At 41.7% G+C, this 20,605-nt stretch overlaps 1 protein-coding gene across 2 annotated transcripts in view; it reads right to left on the reverse strand.

The window, feature by feature from the left end:
* Positions 1–20,605, reverse strand: part of LOC110533478 (F-BAR and double SH3 domains protein 2) — a 56,117-nt gene that overhangs the window by 25,425 nt on the left and 10,087 nt on the right. Inside the window, exons 3-5 of one of the 2 annotated variants that reach the window (XM_021617728.3) lie at positions 19,563–19,608; positions 5,253–5,329; positions 4,892–5,036 (exon numbers count right to left, since the gene is read on the reverse strand). In XM_021617728.3, the coding sequence (XP_021473403.1) occupies positions 4,892–5,036; positions 5,253–5,329; positions 19,563–19,608 (268 nt within the window). The remainder of the gene's footprint in view (positions 1–4,891; positions 5,037–5,252; positions 5,330–19,562; positions 19,609–20,605) is intronic. The other variant, XM_090186110.1, reaches the window with a different exon arrangement.

Raw genomic sequence — 20,605 nt, forward strand, 5'->3', positions numbered from 1 at the left:
TGGTCATTTATGAACATTTGAACATCTTGGCCATGTTCTGTTATCTCCACCCGGCACAGCCAGAAGAGGACTGGCCACCCCACATAGCCTGGTTCCTCTCTAGGTTTCTTCCTAGGTTTTGGCCTTTCTAGGGAGTTTTTCCTAGCCACCGTGCTTCTACACCTGCATTGCTTGCTGTTTGGGGTTTTAGGCTGGGTTTCTGTACAGCACTTTGAGATATCAGCTGATGTACGAAGGGCTATATAAATACATTTGATTTGACTTTTGGTCATGTAAAGTATATATATATATATATATATATATATATATATATATATATATATATATATATATGTGTGTGTGTGTGTGTGAGCTGATCAATACACTGGACACACAAGTGGTGACGTACAGTTATTAATTGTGAGATATACTTGGTAGAGATGTAATGATTCATGGAAGGTATGCAGCATCTTCATTATTCAAATGCTAAAATATCTTGAGCAATATTAGGCCTTATTATTTGAGTGACAACCTCTGTAATTTGCTAGGTTATTGTTATCTATGCGTTGTTGAAAATGGTGCTTTACCAGAATAAAAGTAATCCCCTCACACACACACACGGGAGTAACACCGGTAACGGGATACCAGGAACACTTAACATTTCCTATATTCTTTTGAATGACTAGACCCTGGATATTACAACATTTTCCCCAATGTCGCACTGCTGCAATTCCACAAAATACACCACATGAGCAGCAGCAGATTGGATAATGTGCAAAAAAAAACAACTTGTTGTCTCGTGGATGCCTTTAGGATACCGGATTTACTTCAAAGACACCATAAATTCAAAGCACACGCATAATTGACACTGCCGGACTGCACATGAGACACGAATGCAGTTTAAGAGTTCTCATCAGAACTGAAAATTTGATCCCGGTCCGACACAAGCCCGGTGAGCTGAAGCCCGAGCCCAGGTCTGACATCACAGAAATGAAAATGAGCCAGCAGTAAAACAGTCGACTATATTGAACTGGTTTTGAGAACAATGTGGCGGAAGCGGAGTGAGGAGATGGCCATTGGGCCTAGAAAAAGCGCAGAGAGGAAAACGCACTTTAGATATGATCAATTGAATGATGAAAAAAGTAATATCCAACAGTTCTAATAATTCAAAGTGATAGACGTGTGTGGTCACCAAGATTATTATTTCAGCATTGTTTTGATGGGGACAGCGCCATGGTGCTACCTTGACACAAGAGTGGTGCACTCGTCTTGATTAATCAATTCATGTCAGATTGTTTTCACTGAATGTGTTTGATATTTGGTAATTAGGCTAGTGAAATGTTAGCTAAATTAAGGTGCGTACTAATTATTATCTTTATTCTAGTTTGCTGATATATTAGCTGATTAGAAAACATTTCTAGCATGTTATACAAGTTGATTTTGCTCTTCAGCCTGGCCTACTCCCGACAAAAAGCCTGTGACTTGTCTGATAATCAACGTGATTTTGTTTCACGAAATCTTTCTGTATATTTGGTTAATTGATCTCTGGCTTCGTTTACTCATCTATCACTGATCAGAAACATTTACCATGCAGTAGCCTTAAAGCAAGTGTATTATTTCTCTATGGACTCACATATATAGAACCTATAGGCTATTTTCCACTGAAACTCAAAATCCTGACTCGCATGAAAATTACCAACTTTATTCTGTAATCCATAGGTTGCATTATCAAAGCACGTCTCGCCTATCTATGCCTGTCAAAATACAGCTCTAACATTTCCCCCGCTTCTCTGTGCCGTCTCATATCATTGCTCATATGACAGCTTCGGTAGAGAATGTGATCAAGAAACAGTCTGACATATATATATAAAAATAAATAAAATGTAATAATAATCATGTAATAAATATATATATATTTTTTTTTTTTTACAGAGCTGGTCCCCGTTAAGATACCTTGATATTTAAACTATTTCCTGTCTTCATCTCCCCATTATTCATTAGCTGATCTGCTATCTGTAAAATCAATTAGATTTAGCCAAATTGGAGAAATTCTGTCATTTGTTGGAGGTTAGCTAGCAAGCTTAGCAACTTTGGTAATTTGACTTCTATTTGATTAAGTTGGTATGATTACACAATGCTATATTTCAGGGTTACACTCTCTGCCTCAGCGCATTCTGTGGAAAGATAGTCTAGGCCTACTGCTGAAACCTGCTGAATGAATTAAGCAACATGATAAAGCTCAGAATTTAAGAACTGCCTGTTTCACAATTCACGTCGTCATTGGTCATCAAAGTTACTCTATCATTACTAAATATCAGTTTCACTTGCTGCAAAGTCTTTACATAGTGGAGCAGCCAAGCTGGCAATGTGGAACAACACCCCTCCTATTTTGGGAGAACCCTGGCATTGTGACCTTATCTTGGTTTTAAACGCTTTAAAATGGGCACTTTAAAATGGGCATTTTTACGGTATTTCCTGGGACTCAGGATAAATATTATTTTCAGTACTGAAACTTGGTAGATGCTCTGTAAAATATGAATCCCTAAAACACACACACGTATCATTTACACACACAGAAGTAATCTCAGACAGATCCAGCTCAGAGGTCCAGCTCCTGAGCTCCATCAGCAGATTTTCATTTAGAATGGAAAATGTATGTATTTACGTAACAAATGTTAATGCATCAAATCAATTTGTTCTCTAATCAAACCGAATTGCACTGAATCGTTACAAACTAAAATGTATCGTTCCTGTATCATATCAAAGCCCATGTATTGAATCGTCTTGAAAGGGAATTATACACATTCCTAATACTTGACTATATTCAGATGCATTGCCAATACAATTATCATGCCTGGAAATGCATGCCTGTCTATTGGTAACCCATTCTATGATGTCCTAAGAGCTAACATAATATTCTTATTAGGTTAGTCAGGGTGAACAAAGGGTGCTTGTTGATGGTAGCCAGTGGAATGTGGAGACTGGACAGAGGTAACTAGAGACCAAGTGTTGGTCAAAGCCTGACCAACTTGGTAGGGCAGCAGTGTGGCCAACTAGCTGATAGGGAAGCAGGGGCGTATTCAGTAAGGCGAAAATGTCTCTGAATGGATTAAAATGGGGGAGGATACTACCTGAACCTGTCCAATGAGAACACGCTATAGGGCGCTATGCAAATTGAACTGGGTCTATGGTTTCTGGAATAATGGTGTTGATGTGATTCATGACCAGCATTTCAAAGCACTTCATGGCTACAGACATGAGTGCTACGGGTCGGTAGTCATTTAGGCAGGTTAACTTAGTGTTTTGGGCACAGGGACTATGGTGGTACACGTCCTGGTAATCCGTCTGGCCCTACGGCCTTGTGAATGTTGACCTATTTAAAGGTCTTACTCACATCAGCTGCGGAGAGTGTGATCACACAATCACCCGGAACAGCTGATGCTCTCGTGCATGTTCAATGTTACTTGTCTCAAAGCGAGCAGACGTTATTTAGCTCATCTGGTAGGCTCGTGTCACTGGGCAGCTCTCGGCAGTGCTTCACTTTGTAGGCTGTAATAGACTACAAATACAGTTGTGACAAGCTTGTAACGTTATACCCAAGAGGACTCAAGGCTGCAATCGCTGCCAAAGGTGCTTCAACAAATTACTGAGTAAAGGATCTGAATACTTTGGTAAATGTGATATTTCCATTTTTTATTATGGGGTATTGTGGGTAAATTGATGAGGGATTTTTTTTAAATAAGGTTGTAACACAACAAAATTTAGAAAAAGTCAAGGGGTCTGAACACTTTCCGAATACACTTTAACCCAGCCAATCAGGAACATTAACGGTCTTCTTGGTAAGCAACTCTAGTGTAGATTTGGCCTTGTGTATTAGCTTATTGTCCTGCTGATAGGTGAAATAATCTACCAGTGTCTGGTGAAAAGCAGTCTAAAGCAAGGTTTCCTCCAGGATTTTGCATGTCCTTAGCTCCATTGAGTTTATTTTTTATCCTGAAAAACACCCCCTTTCCATAACATGATGCAGCCACCACTATTCTTGAAAATATGGAGCGTGGTGCTCAGTAGTGTGTTATATTGTATTTGCCCCAACATAACTTATCACAGCCATCTAACTGTTATGAAATCGTTTCGTTCCTCTCTGGCAACTGCGTTAACTTTGTAGTGACTGGGTGTATTGATACACCATCCAAAGTTTGATTAATAACTTCACAATGCTCAAAGGGATATATAAACATATTTATTTTTTTACCCATCTACCAATAGCTGCCCTTCTTGGCGAGGCATTGGAAAACCTGGTCACTGATCTTTGTGGTTGAATCTGTGTTTGAAATTCACTCCGACTTCTCACTTCTCGACTTACAGATAAATTGTTTGTGTGTGGTATAGAGACGAGGTAGTCATTCAAAAATAATGTTAAACATTATTATTGCACACAGAGTGAGTCCATGCAACTTATTATGTGAATTGTTAAGCACATTTCTACTCCTGCATTTATTTAGGCTTGCCATAACAAAGGGGTTGAATACTTATTGACTCAAGATATTTCAGCTTTTCATTTAATTAAAATGTAAACATAATTCCACTGACATTATGAAGTACTGTGTGTAGGCCAGTGACCAAAAACTCTAAATTGAATAAATGTTTAATTCAGGCTGTAACATAACAAAATGTGGCAAAAGTCCAGGGGGTGAATACTTTCTGAAGGCGCTGTAAATACACTGGTTGGTATCCAAAGAAAAGCATACTTCCCCTTAAGGCAGAAAAAAAACACATCCTGAATTGTTTCAGTGGTTTCAACTCACCAGCTGTATAAATGGAGACATACATCCAATGTAAGACATGAGAGAGCAGGAGAGAGTCTGCAAACTATGCAAAGCTAAGCCATGTTGTGGTGGTTTGGCCTCCATACCTTCCTGAGCTGATGCTCCTTCTGCAGCCTGGCAGTCTTGGCTGGGTCCGACACCTGGTTCCTGTAGTTCTCACAGGCCGTGATCCTGGACTGGGTCACCTGCACCGTGCCCTCCAAGTAGGCTTTCCAAACCGTATACATGTTCCTATGACGACATGCACACACACAAACATTAAACTGTTATGGAGACAAATACATTTTATATGTTCTGTGTTGTTAATATGGTTACAATTGGGCATAATTGTATACACACTGGTAAGCATTATTATGGAAAAATAACACTAACATCTGTCCATTTCACCTGAGGGAGAGTGTGAGACATAACGAATTCTGACGATGCCACGGTGACGAGAGGTCTTACCTGTGGTCTGTGGGCTCCTCTGGTAGGCTGGCTGGCCATTCCCTCTTCAGGTACTGATTGGACAGCTTCTGTAGAGCCTACGGGGGAGGAAGAAGAGAGACCTTTAACCCTTGAACTCCTGACCCACTTTCCACCTTCCGATACTGCTGCTTCCAAGGATTTCCATGATTACCTTGGTCTGGGTCGTGTTCAATAGGCACGAAACGGATGGGGTATTGTGTGTTGATTGATGAGGAAAAAATGATTTAAGAAATTTTAGAATAAGGCTGTAACGTAACAAAATGTGTAAAAGGGTCAAGTGGTCTGAATACTTTCCGAAGGCACCGTATATCTAGGAACGTTTGATAAACTGGTGGTGCTGAATCCAGACCTTAAACCTTTCCTCTCCATTATTCTCCTAATTCTGAGATATTTGGAGGAATCTATACAGGGACCCAGGAAGAACTCTTGGAATTCCATGCCTAATCTAAACTAGGCAAGTCAGTTAAGAACACATTCTTATTTTCAATGGGTAAACTGCCTCGTTCAGGGGCAGAACGACAGATTTTCACCTTGTCAGCTCGGGGGATCCAATCTTGCAACCTTACAGTTAACTAGACCAATGCTCTAACCACCTGCCCTCTCGTTGCACTCCACAAGGAGCCTGCCTGTTACGCGAATGCAGTCGAAGCCAAGGTAAGTTGCTAGCTAGCATTAAACTTATCTTATAAAAACAGTCAATCAATCATAATCACTAGTTATAACTGGTTACTACACATGGTTGATGATATTACTAGTTTATTTAGCGTGTCCTGCGTTGCATTTAAATCGATGCAATGCTGGAGGATGATTTAACAAAAGCGCATTTGCGAAAGAAGCACAATCGTTGGACGACTGTACCTAACCATAAACACCAACGCCCTTCTTAAAATCAATACACAAGTATATATTTTCAAAACCTGCATAATTAGCTAAAAGAAATCCAGGTTAGCAGGCAATATTAACCAGGTGAAATCGTGGCACTTCTCTTGCGTTCATTGCACGCTGAGACATGGTATATGCAACAGTTTGGGTAGCCTGGCTCTTTGCGAAGTAATTTGCCAGAATTTTATTTAATTATGACATAACATTGAAGGTTGTGCAATGTAACAAGAATATTTAGACTTAGGGATGCCACCCGTTAGATAAAATACTGAACGGTTCCGTATTTCACTAAAATAAACGTTTTGTTTTCGAGATGATAGTTTCAGGATTCGACCATATTAATGACCAAAGACTCGTATTTCTGTGTGTTATGTTATAATTAAGTCTATGATTTGATAGAGCAGTCTGACTGAGCGATGGTAGGCAGCAGCAGGCTCGTAAGCATTCATTCAAACAGCACTTTCGTGCGTTTTGCCAGCAGCTCTTCACAAGCACAGCGCTGTTTATGACTTCAAGCCTATCAGCCTAATGGCTGGTGTAACCGATGTGAAATGGCTAGCTAGTTAGCGGGGTGCGCGCTAATAGCGTTTCAAATGTCACTCTCTGAGACTTGGAGTAATTATTCCCCTTGCTCTGCAAGGGCCGCGGCTTTTGTGGAGCGATGGGTAACGATGCTTCGAGGGTGGCTGTTGTCAATGTGTTCCTGGTTCGAGCCCAGGTAGGGGCGAGGAGAGGGACGGAAGCTATACTGTTACACTGGCAATACTAAAGTGCCTATAAGAACATCCAATAGTCAAAGGTACAGTGGGGAGAACAAGTATTTGATAACCTGCAAAATCGGCAGTGTTTCCTACTTACAAAGCATGTAGAGGTCTGTAATATTTATATAATATATATATAATATTTATAATATTTATAATATTTATATAATATATAATATAATATTTACAGACCTTCTCCAGATCCTTCAGGTTCCGGGGCTGTCGCTGGGCAATACGGACTTTCAGCTCCCTCCAAAGATGTTGTATTGGGTTCAGGTCTGGAGACTGGCTAGGCCACTCCAGGACCTTGAGATGCTTCTTACGGAGCCACTCCATAGTTGCCCTGGCAGTGTGTTTCGGGTCATTGTCATGCTGGAAGACCCAGCCACGACCCATCTTCAATGCTCTTACTAAGGGAAGGAGGTTGTTGGCCAAGATCTCGCGATACATGGCCCCATCCATCCTCCCCTCAATACGGTGCAGTCGTCCTGTCCCCTTTGCAGAAAAGCATCCCCAAAGAATGATGTTTCCACCTCCATGCTTCACGGTTGGGATGGTGTTCTTGGGGTTGTACTCATCCTTCTTCCTCCAATCACGGCGAGTGGAGTTTAGACCAAAAGGCACTATTTTTGTCTCATCAGACCACATGACCTTCTCCCATTCCTCCTCTGGATCATCCAGATGGTCATTGGCAAACTTCAGATGGGCCTGGACATGTGCTGGCTTGAGCAGGGGGTCCTCGCGTGCGCTGCAGGATTTTAATTCATGATGGCATAGTGTGTTACTAATGGTTTTCTTTGGGACTGTGGACCCAGCTCTCTTCAGGTCATTGACAAGGTCCTGCCGTGTAGTTCTGGGCTGATCCCTCACCTTCCTCATGATCATTGATGCCCACGAGGTGAGATCTTGCATGGAGCACCAGACCGAGGGTGATTGACCGTCATCTTGAACTTCTTCCCTTTTCTAATAATTGCGCCAACAGTGGTTGCCTTCACACCAAGCTGCTTCCCTATTGTCCTGTAGCCCATCCCAGCCTTGTGCAGGTCTACAATTTTATCCCTGATGTCCTTCGACAGCTCTCTGGTCTTGGCCATTGTGGAGAGGTTGGAGTCTATTTGATTGAGTGTGTGGACAGGTGTCTTTTATACGGGTAATGAGTCGATACAGGTGCAGTTAATACAGGTAATGAGTGGAGGTCTGTGAGAGCCGTAATTCTAACTGGTTGGTAGGTGATCAAATACTTATGTCTTGCAATGAAATGCAAATTAATTACTTAAAAATCATACAATGTGATTTTCTGGATTTTTGTTTTAGATTCCGTCTCTCACAGTTGAAGTGTACCTATGATAAAAATGACAGACCTCTACATGCTTTGTAAGTAGGAAAACCTGCAAAATCAGCAGTGTATCAAATACTTGTTCTCCCCACTGTATATGAAATACAAATGGTAGAGAGAGAAATAGTCCTATAAATACTATATTAACTACAACCTAAAACCTCTTACCTTGGAATATTTAAGTCTCATGTTAAAAGGAACCAACAACTTTCATATGTTCTCATGTTCTGAGCAAGGAACTGAAACGTTAGCTTTTTTACATGGCACATATTGCACTTTTACTTCTCCAACAAATAGTTTTCATTATTTAAACCAAATTGAACATGTTTCATTATTTATTTGAGGCTAAATTGATTTTTATTGATGTATTATATTAAAATAAGTGTTCATTCAGTATTGTTGTAATTGTCATTATAACAAATACATTAAAAAAAGTCAAATAAAAATCGGCCGATTAATCGGTATCGGCTTTTTTTTGGTCCTCAAATAATCGGTATTGAAAAATCATAAATCGGTCGACCTCTATTGGAAAGCATTCGAACCAAAAGTTTAAGAAAATTCTGAACGTTCCCTCATGCTTCACCCAATATTCACCATTGGGGAAGGCATTCAAGGACATTAATCAGGAAGCACTGGTACATTATTGATACTGACCCACAATTGAAACCCATCTTTAAATATCCCCCACGTATGGTCTTTAAAAGTCCCCCAAATGTGAGAGCAATTGTGGTGAAATCTGATTATCCACCAGAGAAAAAGGAAACTTTCTTGGACAAGGTTCCAAAGGCTAATTACAAATGTGGCCAATGGGCTCAATGCAGCTTCACATAAAAATGTAACCAATTTATCCACCCCCACACAGGACAAAGATTTAACATCAAAGGCCTGATTGCCTGCATGTCCACCAATGTTATTTACATGTTGAAATGTCCTTGTGGTCTGTCTTACATAGGGAAAGCCAGTAGAAGCCTTAAGACCCGGAACAGAGAGCACCGCTGCAATATACGGACAGGAGAGACAAAAAAAAAATCTGGTTGCTGTTTGTTTTGTACAAGCTAGACATCCTATTAGTTCTCTGAGATACTTTGGAACAGAATTGGTCAAGATGTCATGCAGGGGAGGGGATATTGAGAGGAAACTTCTTCAAAGGTAATCTTTCTGGATCCACAGGCTCAACAGTGTCTCCTCTTGGCCTTAACGAGGAGTTCAACTTGAAACTGTTTTTATAGTATAAAAATTGTCCAAATTATTGTTTTTATCCTAATTGAATATAATCTATATACACACACACACTCATATGTTTGGACACAAACTTTTGACTGGTACTGTGCATACACATACAGCGGGCCAAGAAAGTATTTAGTCAGCCACCAATTGTGCAAGTTCTCCCACTTAAAAAGGTGAGAGAGAACTGTAATTTGTGTCATAGGTACACTTCAACTATGACAGACAAAATGAAAAAGAAAAAAATCCAGAAAATCACGTAGGATTTTTTATGAATTTATTTGCAAATTATGGTGGAAAATAAGTATTTGGTCAATAACAAAAGTTTCTCAATACTTTGTTATATACCCTTTGTTGGCAATGACAGAGGTCAAACGTTTTCTGTAAGTCTTCACAAGGTTCACACACACTGTTGCTTGTATTTTGGCCCATTCCTCCATGCAGATCTCCTCTAGAGCAGTGATGTTTTGGGGCTGTTGCTGGGCAACACGGACTTTCAACTCCCTCCAAAGATTTTCTATGGGGTTGAGATCTGGAGACTGGCTAGGCCACTCCAGGACCTTGAAATGATTCTTACGAAGCCACTCCTTCGTTGCCCGGGCGGTGTGTTTGGGATCATTGTCATGCTGAAAGACCCAGCCACGTTTCATCTTCAATGCTCTTGCTGACGGAAAGAGGTTTTCACTCAAAATCTCACGATACATGGCCCCATTCATTCTTTCCTTTACACGGATCAGTCGTCCTGGTCCCCTTGCAGAAAAACAGCCCCAAAGCATGATGTTTCCACCCCCATGCTTCACAGTAGGTATGGTGTTCTTTGGATGCAACTCAGCATTCTTTGTCCTCCAAACACAACGAGTTGAGTTTTTACCAAAAAATTATATTTTGGTTTCATCTGACCATATGACATTCTCCCAATCTTCTTCTGGATCATCCAAATGCTCTCTAGCAAACTTCAGATGGGCCTGGACATGTACTGGCTTAAGCAGGGGGACACGTCTGGCACTGCAGGATTTGAGTCCCTGGAGGCGCAGTGTGTTATTGATGGTAGGCTTTGTTATTTTGTTCCCAGCTTTCTGCAGGTCATTCACTAGGTCCCCACGTGTGGTTCTGGAATTTTTGCACACCGTTCTTGTGACCATTTTGACCCCACAGGGTGAGATGATGATGATGCTGCTTACCTATTGCAGATTCAGTCTTCCCAGCCTGGTGCAGGTCTACAATTTTGCTTCTGGTGTCCTTTGACAGCTCTTTGGTCTTGGCCATAGTGGAGTTTGGAGTGTGACTGTTTGAGGTTGTGGACAGGTGTCTTTTATACTGATAACAAGTTCAAACAGGTGCCATTAATACAGGTAACGAGTGGAGGACAGAGGAGCCTCTTAAAGAAGAAGTTACAGGTCTGTGAGAGCCAGAAATATTGCTTGTTTGTAGGTGACCAAATACTTATTTTCCACCATAATTTGCAAATACATTTATTAAAAATCCTACAATGTGATTTTCTGGATATCTTTCCTCATTTTGTCTGTCATAGTTGAAGTGTACCTATGATGAAAATTACAGGCCTCTCATATTTTTAAGTGGGAGAACATGCACAATTGGTGGCTGACTAAATACTTTTTTGCCCCACTGTATGCTTGAGGTCATTGTCCATTTCGAAGACCCATTTGCGACCAAGCTTTTAACTTCCTGACTGATGTCTTGAGATGTTGCTTCCATATATCCACATAATTTTACTCCCTCATGATGCCATCTATTTTGCGAAGTGCACCAGTCCCTCCTGCAGCAAAGCACCCCCACAACATGCTGCTGCCACCCCCGTGCTTCACGGTTGGAATGGTGTTCTTCGACTTGCAAGCCTCCCCCTTTTTCCTCCAAACATAACAATGGTCATTATGGTCAAACAGTTCTATTTTTGTTTCATCAGACCAGAGGACATTTCTCCAAAAAGTACAATCTTCCCCATGTGCAGTTGCAAACCGTAGTCTGGCTTTTTTATGGCGGTTTTGGAGCAGTGGCTTCTTCCTTGCTGAGCGGCCTTTCAGGTTATATCGACTCATTGTACTGTGGATATAAATACTTTTCTACCTGTTTTCTCTAGCATCTTCACAATGTCCTTTGCTGTTGTTCTGGGATTGATTTGCACTTTCCACACCAAAGTGCGTTCATCTCTAGGAGACAGAACACGTCTCCTTCCTGAGCGGTATGACGGCTTCATGGTCCCATGGTGTTTATACTCGCGTACTGTTGTTTGTACAGATGTACGTGGTACCGTCAGGCGTTTGGAAATTGCTCCCTAGGACGAAGCAGACTTGTGGAGGACAACAATTTCTTTTTCTGAGGTCTTGGCTGATTTCTTTTGATTTTCCCACGATGTCAAGCAAAGAGGCACTGCGTTTGAAGGTAGGCCTTGAAATACATCCACAGGTACACCTCCAATTGACTCAAATGATATCAATTAGCCTATCAGAAGATTCTAAAGCATGACCACGTTTTCTGTATTTTTCCAAGCTGTTTAAGGGCACAGTCAACTTAGTGTATGTAAACTTCTGACCCACTGGAATTGTGATACGGTGATTTACAAGTGAAATAATCTGTCTGTAAACAATTGTTGGAAAGATTACTTGTGTCATGCACAAAGTAGATGTCCTAACCGACTTGCCAAAACTATTGTTTGTTAACAAGAAATATGTGGAGTGGTTAAAAAAACTAGTTTCAATGACTCCAACCTAAGTGTATGTAAACTTCCGACATCAACTGTGTGTGTGTGTGTGTGTGTGTGTGTGTGTGTGTGTGTGTGTGTGTGTGTATGTATATATATATATATATATATATCTCACATTCCTCGTGTGTGATCATATATTCTGATACATTGAATGTTTAATATTGTGAACCTGTTATGTTTTGCTGAGTACTGACTCTATATATAGGACCTTCCACGCCCTCCTGGGATATGGATGCCCGATGAAGACCAAAGGGTCAAAACATTATAAATAAAAATCACCTGGGAGCATGAGCAGCAGTGTGCAGCGTTTTCCTTTCTGTTTTCCATGAGTTTGCCTATAACTCCAGCACCTGTGAAAAGTAACTTGATGTGTGTATGTTCTTCAGCTGAAAGTTTCCAATAAGAAACTCAATTTCGCTTTCTGTTGCAAAACGTTTTGTTATGGTGTGCCATAATGAACACAACCCTAGAAAACCACAGGTCAAAGTTCCAGTATGTCTACATTTTAGAACGTTGGATGTGAAAGAACAAGGGGTCTGGGGACTTCCTTCTTTGAAGTAATCACTGATTAGAAATGATTGGACAGGTTAACTTAAAGGCTCCACCTCATGACCCTACGGGCCCTGGTCAAAAGAAAAGGATGACATTTCAGATGCAGCCATGGACTCACTCACCTAGAGCATGGGTATAGTGGTGGCTGCTGCAGGCCTGCAGCACATTTATGCTGAGTTGGGCTCATTTTTATTTTGTAATGTAATTCACTTATTTTAAACCACAGTAGCATCCCCTGGAAATACCGCTTGCCGGCAGTGAGGTTTAGCTTTGAGGAACTGGAATAGCATTGCAGAGTAAACACAAAGACCAACTGAAATATTTCAGGCTTTCCCCCCCCAGTGGGGCCTTTGGTATGCGAGGGTGTAAAGTCATGCAGACGCGCACACACTGCTATATGGACCACATTCTTAGGTGAACAGAGAGACAGGTGATCGAAATGGCAACTTGGGCAAATGTCTGACCTAAACATAGTAGGTGCTAGCTAGCCTGCATTCTAACATCCTGAAGGCCTACCAACCGACCAAGCATGTTTGAGATCAACTACTATCTGGCATCCAAAATGACTATTCATTATGATTTATAGATCAGTCAGTCTGCAGTTGCTAACTGTCCATCTCAAACACTGACTGACTGACTGCTAGAGTGCATGCAGGGAGGTGAGTTCAATTCAATCTGGCCTGGTCCCAAATTGGTTTGTGCCGTCTTGCCAACTTCGATGGTCATTGGCATGCCAAATAACTATAGTAATTGGCTATAAAGCACAAACCAATCTGGGACCAGGCTAAATTCAATCCACAAGGGACACACTCCCATCCTGACACACTTTAGGCCCAGTCTCTGAACGCTTTGGTGTCACTGGGTTCTAGTGCCAAAGTTCCAAATGGCTGAACCCACCGCCACAAACCCAGCCATTGTGGGAGTCACAGAGAGTGTAGCCAGCAGAGCGGACGTGTCTGAATTGTTTGGCGGGGGGTGAGGGAGGGATGGACGGAGGGAGGAGGGAATGGTAGGACGGGTTAAGGACGAGGGACAGAGGGGGTCATTTTATCACTTACTGTGATTTGAATATCAATCAGGTCATGGCAGCATGCAGGTGTTAAGACAGAGGAAAAAGAGAGGGGTAGAGAAGAGGCAAAAGGGAAGAGGGTAAGTTAGAGAAAAACAAGCATTTCAGAGTCCACTCTGACCTGCTTTGATTCAACAGTCTAACGCTCATCTCTAATTTGGCGCCCAAAAAAGCCATCTGCTGCTTCTACCAGTTCATTAGGGCAAACGTTTAGAAATGTTTTGCAATGGAAAATGACTACAAGTGCTTCTTATTGGACAAGTCCAGGTAGTCCATCCCTGTTTCAGACTGTTTTCTTACATTTGGTGCCTAATGAACACAACCCAATAGACAGTTCAGAGACAAAAGCTGCAAGCTGAGTGAGAAAAAGTACCTTGTTGCATCATCACAAGCAAACAACTATGTTATTGAAACACATGTTGGGAAAGTCATATTGATTGCATGTACTGACAATCCTCATGCTTGGCATCTACAGTGCGCGCTTGGTGTAAGGTGAAGGTAAACCCAAGACGCTGATCTTGGGTCAGTTTATCATTTTCACAGCTAATGGATAAGGTGAGAATTGAGGAATGGGATGAGGAAGCTGATCCTAGACCTGTACCTAGGGGAAATATCACCCCGGAGTGTGTGTTCTTCAGGGAAATCAAAATGGCCATAATCAAATGACCTAGTATGAGTCACTGGAATAAATAGGCACAAACACGAGACAGGTAGCCAGGTGGTGTATTCACTAAGCCCCAAACAAAAGAAAATAGGAGGGGACTACCTAAACTTGTCCTATAAGACATGCTCAGCTAAGGTGTGCCCCAATGTCAGACTCCTCCAAATATTACGTTAAAGCCTTATTCTAAAATGGATTATATTACTTTTTCCCCCTCATCAATCTACACATAATACCATGACAAAGCAAAAACAGGTTTTTAGAAATTTTAAAAACAAATACCTTATTTACATGTGTTCAGACCCTTTGCTATGAGACATGAAATTGAGCTCTGGTGCATCCTGTTTCTACTGATCATCCTTGAGGTGTTTCTACAACAATTAATTGGACATGATTTGAAAACGCACACACCTGTCTATATAAAAGGTTCCACAGTTGACAGTGCATGTCAGAGCAAAAACAAAGCCACAAGGTTGAAGGAATTGTCCGTAGAGCTCAGGGACAGGATTGTGTCGAGGCACATATCTGGGGAAGGGTACTAAAACATTTCTGCAGCATTGAAGGTCCCCAAGAACACAGTGGCCTCCATCATTCTTAATTGGAAGAAGTTTGCCCACCAACAAGATTCTTCCTAGAGCTGGCCGCCCAGCCAAACTAAGCAATTGGGGGAGAAGGGCCTTGGTCGGGGAGGTGACCAAGAACCCAATGGTCACTCTGACAAAGCTCTAAGATTCCTCTGTGGAGATCGTTGTCTTTCTGGAAGATTCTCCCATCTATACAGCACTCCACCAATCAGGCCTTTATGGTAGTGGCCAGACGGAAGCCACTCCTCGGTAAAAGGCACATAACAGCCCCATTGGATTTTGCCACGAGGCACCTAAAGGACTCTCATAACATGAGAAACAAGATTCCCTGGTCTGATGAAACCAAGATGGAACTCTTTGGCTTGAATGCCAAGCATCACATCTGGAGGAAACCTGGCACCATCCCTATGGTGAAGCATAGTGGTGACAGCATCATGCTGTGGGTTGTTTTTCAGTGGCAGGGACTGGGAAACTAGTCAGGATCCTTGATGAAAACCTGCTACAGAGCACCCAGGACCTCAGACTGGGACGAAGGTTCACCTTCCAACAGGACAACAACCCCAAGTACACAGCCAAGACAATGCAGGAGTGGCTTCGGGACAAGTCTCCGAATGTCCTTGAGTGGCCCAGCCAGAGCCCGGACTTCAACCCGATCTAACATCTCTGGAGACCTGAAAATAACTGTGCAGCGACACTCCCCATCCAACCTGACAGAGCTTGAGAGGATCTACAAAGAATGGGAGAAACTCCCCAAACACATGTGTGCCAAGCTTGTAGCATCATACCCAAGAAGACGAGGCTGTAATCTCTGCCAAAGGTGCTTCAACAAAGTACTGAGTAAAGGGTCTGAATACTTACGTAAATGTGATATTTACATTTATTTTTAATACATTTGAAAAAGATTCTCAAAACCTGTTTTTGCTTGGTCATTATGGGATAGTGTGTGTAAATTGATGAGGGGAAAAAATGATTGAATACATTTTTGAAAAAAGGCTAACCTAACAAAATGTGGAAAAAGTCAAGGGGTCTGAATACTTTCCCGCTCAGATTGACATCTCCATGAGACAGAGACAATATATTACTCAGTGGGGGTTGTTTGGAGAGTGAGAGTGTGTGCGCACGCGCGTGTTTACATAATCTTGCCCCCAGGCACAAAATGCTGGCGCTTAGAGGTAATAGTGTGGAACTTTGGGACTTAGGGTGTGTGGATCACTGAGTGACATGATAATCAATTCAAATTCTGAGCTAGTCACACGACTATGAGGCTGGCTCCAAATCGAGGCAGAAAAGTATTTGTTATGGTGCACCACGGAAATAATTCCCCGGGGGGCAAAGTAGTAGGAACATATCGCCATTCATGTATGGCATATTGTGTATTGTTTTTATGCAGTTGCATATCCAATTACCCTAGACAAGCATCAGTAATACATTGTTTACAGGATGGCTTCAGGGCATGACACAACGACACAGGAAGTAGCACAAAGACGCTATTAGTGAATAGATCATGTGGTGATGAGAATTATTCAATGTCCTGGTTTATAGTGTGTGTGTGTGTGTGTGTGTGTGTGTGTGTGTGTGTGTGTGTGTGTGTGTGTGTGTGTGTGTGTGTGTGTGTGTGTGTGTGTGTGAACATGTTTGTGTATTGTGCACAAAAGACTTGCATGCTATTTATGGTTTTGTTGCCTTGCACCCTGAATCTTCAGCCGGATAAAAGTGTTGGTTTAGAGTGGGTGTGAGAAAGGGTCTTGGAAGCGCTCTGTCTTGAGGGTGACTTCATATATAGAATGTGGTACATACAGTGCTTTCAGCAAGTATTCACACCCCTTTAATTTTTCCAAATGTCATTGTGATATAGCCTGATTTAAACACTTATTACATTGAGATGTTTGATCATTTGCATGCACACTATATAATACCCCATAACGTTAAAGTGGAAAATATTAAATGTCTTGAGTCAATAAGTATCAACCCCTTTGTTATGGCAAGCCTAAATAAGTTCAGTTGCAAAAGTGTGCTTAACCAGTTACATAAGAGGTTGGATGGACTTACTCTGTGTGCAATAAGTGTTTAACATGATTTTTGAATGACTACCTCATCTCTATACTCCACACATAAAGATAATTGTAAGGTCCCTCAGTCGAGCAGTGAATTTCAAACACAGATTTAACCACAAATACCAGGGAAGGTTTTCCAATGCACCAATTGGTAGATAGGTAAAAATAAACATTGTAGTTACTCCACAATACTAACCTAATTGGCAGAGTGAAAAGAAGGAAGCCTGTACAGCGGAGGAAGGCAAATTTTATCAAATTTCTTAAGTGAAACGTAAAAAAACCATTTTTAGATAAAACTATTCTAAATATATTCATATGTTACCAAATAATTGATTAAACACACTTTTGCAATGAAGGTCTACAGCATCCTCAACAGCACTCTCAAGGGTAGTACCATGGTGTAGCTGGAGGACAGCTAGTTTCCGTCCTCCTTTGGGTGCATTTACTTCAATACAAAATCTAGGAGGCTCATGGTTCTCAGCCCCTTCCATTGACTTACACAGTAATTATGACAACTTCCGGAGGACATCCTCCAACCTGTCAGAGCTCTTGCAGCATGAACTGACATGTTGTCCGCCCAATCAAAGGATCAGAGATTGAATCTATTACTGAAAGCATAAGCTACAACTAGCTAACACTGCAGTGCATAAAATGTGGTGAGTAGTTGACTCAAAGAGAGATAAACTGTTCAGCTATTGTCTTGAACAAATGAATTTCTTAAATTAAGGAGAAGCAAGAGAGAGCTAGCTATATTTCATGGTATTATTTTTTTACTTTTCACTTCAGCCTATTCAAACAAAACACCCAGCTTAAACAGAGAGGGATGCTATGTTAGCTAGCTGGCTGTCTAACACTATAACTTTTCCAAGTCAAGATAAGCTTTCGATTTTATTAATTTATTGCCACGGGTGTAACTGCTAAACTGCCTTCTGACTGTACTGCATGATTGTAGAGGGTTTACTAATGTGTTAGTTCTATTAGCTATGTAGACTATGACGTTAGATAATATGGTGACAATGATGTAGGCTGTGTGTTGCGCTTAGCGGTTATGATATGAAGGTTTGGATTGTAAAGTTTTTTTTGGACCTGGTCACAGACAGCTGATGTGTTGTGCACTGAAGTCCACAGGCAGAGAGGGAAAGGTGAGGAGGAGGAGAGTGCGTAGATGCAAAAAGGAATTACAACGAGCAAAGTGATCATTCTGTTTGTTTGTGGCTGCTATGAAAGTAAACTGTGTTTGCATTCCACTGATTCTGTTGAAAAATGTTCCATATTTTCAAGCATCATGTTATGGGTATCTTTGTAATCGTTAGGGACTAGGGAGTTTTTCAGGATCAAAAAGAAACAGAATGGACCTAAGCACAGGCAAAATCCTAAGAAAACCAGGTTCAGTCTGCTTTCTACCAGACACAGATGAATTCCCCATTCAGCAGGACAATAAACTGGCCTAGTTAGAGTTCAGTTCAATCTACTTGAAAATCTATAGCCAAGACCTGAAAATGGCTGTCTCGCAATGATCAACAACCAATTTGACAGAGCTTGAAGAATTTTGAAAATAATAACGTGTGAATATTGTACAACCCAGGTGTGCAAAAGCTCTAAGAGACTTACCCATCAAGACTCACAGCTGTAATCCCTGCCAAAGGTGTTTCAACAAAGTACTGAATTAGGGGGTGGAATACCGCTGTAAATAAGATATGCATTTCATTTTCAATACATTTGGGAAAAATGTAAAAACATGCTTTCACTTTGTCATTATGGGATGTTGTGAGTAGATGTGCGAGATTTTTTTAAATCCATTTTGAATTCAGGCTGTTCCACAACAAAATGTGGAATAAGTCAAGGGGTATGAATACTTCCTGAAGGCACTGTATGAATGGTATATCAGCAGGGTGTGAATGAAATCCTCAAACAAAAACACACACACCAGCAATCTCTCTCGCCCTCTCACACACTATATTACACACAATGAAGTGGCTGGGTATTGCCTGGTTGGGGGAACTCCCAAGTCAGGGCCCTCTATTCTCACAGTAATGGTTTACATTCCACACAGGGATGCAAAGCCGGAAAAGACCAAAGCAGAGGGGGGATTATCAGACAGTAAATTGACATCCACAGGAAGCTGTGGCATAAACAACTCGACGACAAGGAAGTGGGCTACACAAAACACCACAACTGAGACAAAAACCTTTAAAGTGGTCCTCTGTGATAGATGAGAAATGCATCGGACCACAATTGAGCCCAGATCCACCCAACAACCGCAACCTTACCCGAACCTCGTATGAGGAAGCAATTGGTGCCTTTGTGGGAGGCAAGTTATTTTTTGGGTGCCCCAAAGCTGAAGACAGCAACGCCACAATGAAATGGCTTCCGCATGCAGAAATGAACACACCTCCAGAGGGATATATATAGAGAGAAGGAAGGACAGAGAGAGAGATACTCACCTGGGCATAGTCCCTCTCTATGGCAGCTTTCTTCTGACTGAATGTCCTACAAGGAGTAAAGGTAGAACCACAGAATGATATACAACATAATTAATAAACTGGGAAAAGAGACTGAATGGACACTACAGGACTATATAAATTAGACAAAGCATGAAACATTTAGTAGGGCTGACCCCATTTCATCAACTGGTCGATTGTTTGGTCGATAGGCTGTTGGTCGACCGGGATATCTTTAGTTGAGCAGTTAAAAATTTTTATGTTACCAAGTAGACATTAAAAACTGTAACATCTTATGCTTCATGGAGTCGTGGCTGAACGACGACATTATCAACACACAGCTGGCTGGTTATACGCTGTATCGGCAGGATAGAACAGCAGCATCTGGTAAGACAAGGGGTGGCGGACTCCGCATATATGTAAACAACAGCTCGTGCTGTTGGGGGGGGGGGGGGGTGAATACTCCACACAGAGACATGTACAAAGCTCCCCCTCGCCCTCCATTTGGCAAATCTTACCTTAATTCTATCCTCCTGACTCCTGAACACAAGCAAAAAATAAAGCTGGAAGCACCAGTGACTAGATCAATGTAAAAACGTGGTCAGATGAAGCAGATGCTAAGCTACAGGACTGTTCGGCTAGCACAGAGTGGAATATGTTCCTGGATTTAACACTGAAACATGCATGAGAGCACCAACTGTTCCGGACGACTGTGAGATCAAGCTCTCCACAGCCGATGTGAGTAAGACCTTTAAACAGGTCAACATTCACAGGGCCGCAGAGCCAGAAGGATTACCAGGACGTGTACTGCAAGCATGCGCTGACCAACTGGAAAGTGTCTTCACTGACATTTTCAACTTCTCCCTGTCGGAGTCTGTAATACCAACATGTTTCAAGCAGACCACCATAGTCCCTGTGCCCAAGAACACTAGGGTAACCTGTCTAAATTAACACCGACCCACAGCACTCACGTTTGTAGCCAGTGCTTTGAAAGGCTGGTCATGGCTCACAACACCATTATCCCAGAAACCCTAGACCTACTCCAA

The sequence above is a fragment of the Oncorhynchus mykiss genome, chromosome 10 (assembly GCF_057628025.1).
Source record: "Oncorhynchus mykiss isolate SJ-2025 chromosome 10, ASM5762802v1, whole genome shotgun sequence".
In the NCBI taxonomy this organism is placed as follows: Eukaryota; Metazoa; Chordata; class Actinopteri; order Salmoniformes; family Salmonidae; genus Oncorhynchus; species Oncorhynchus mykiss.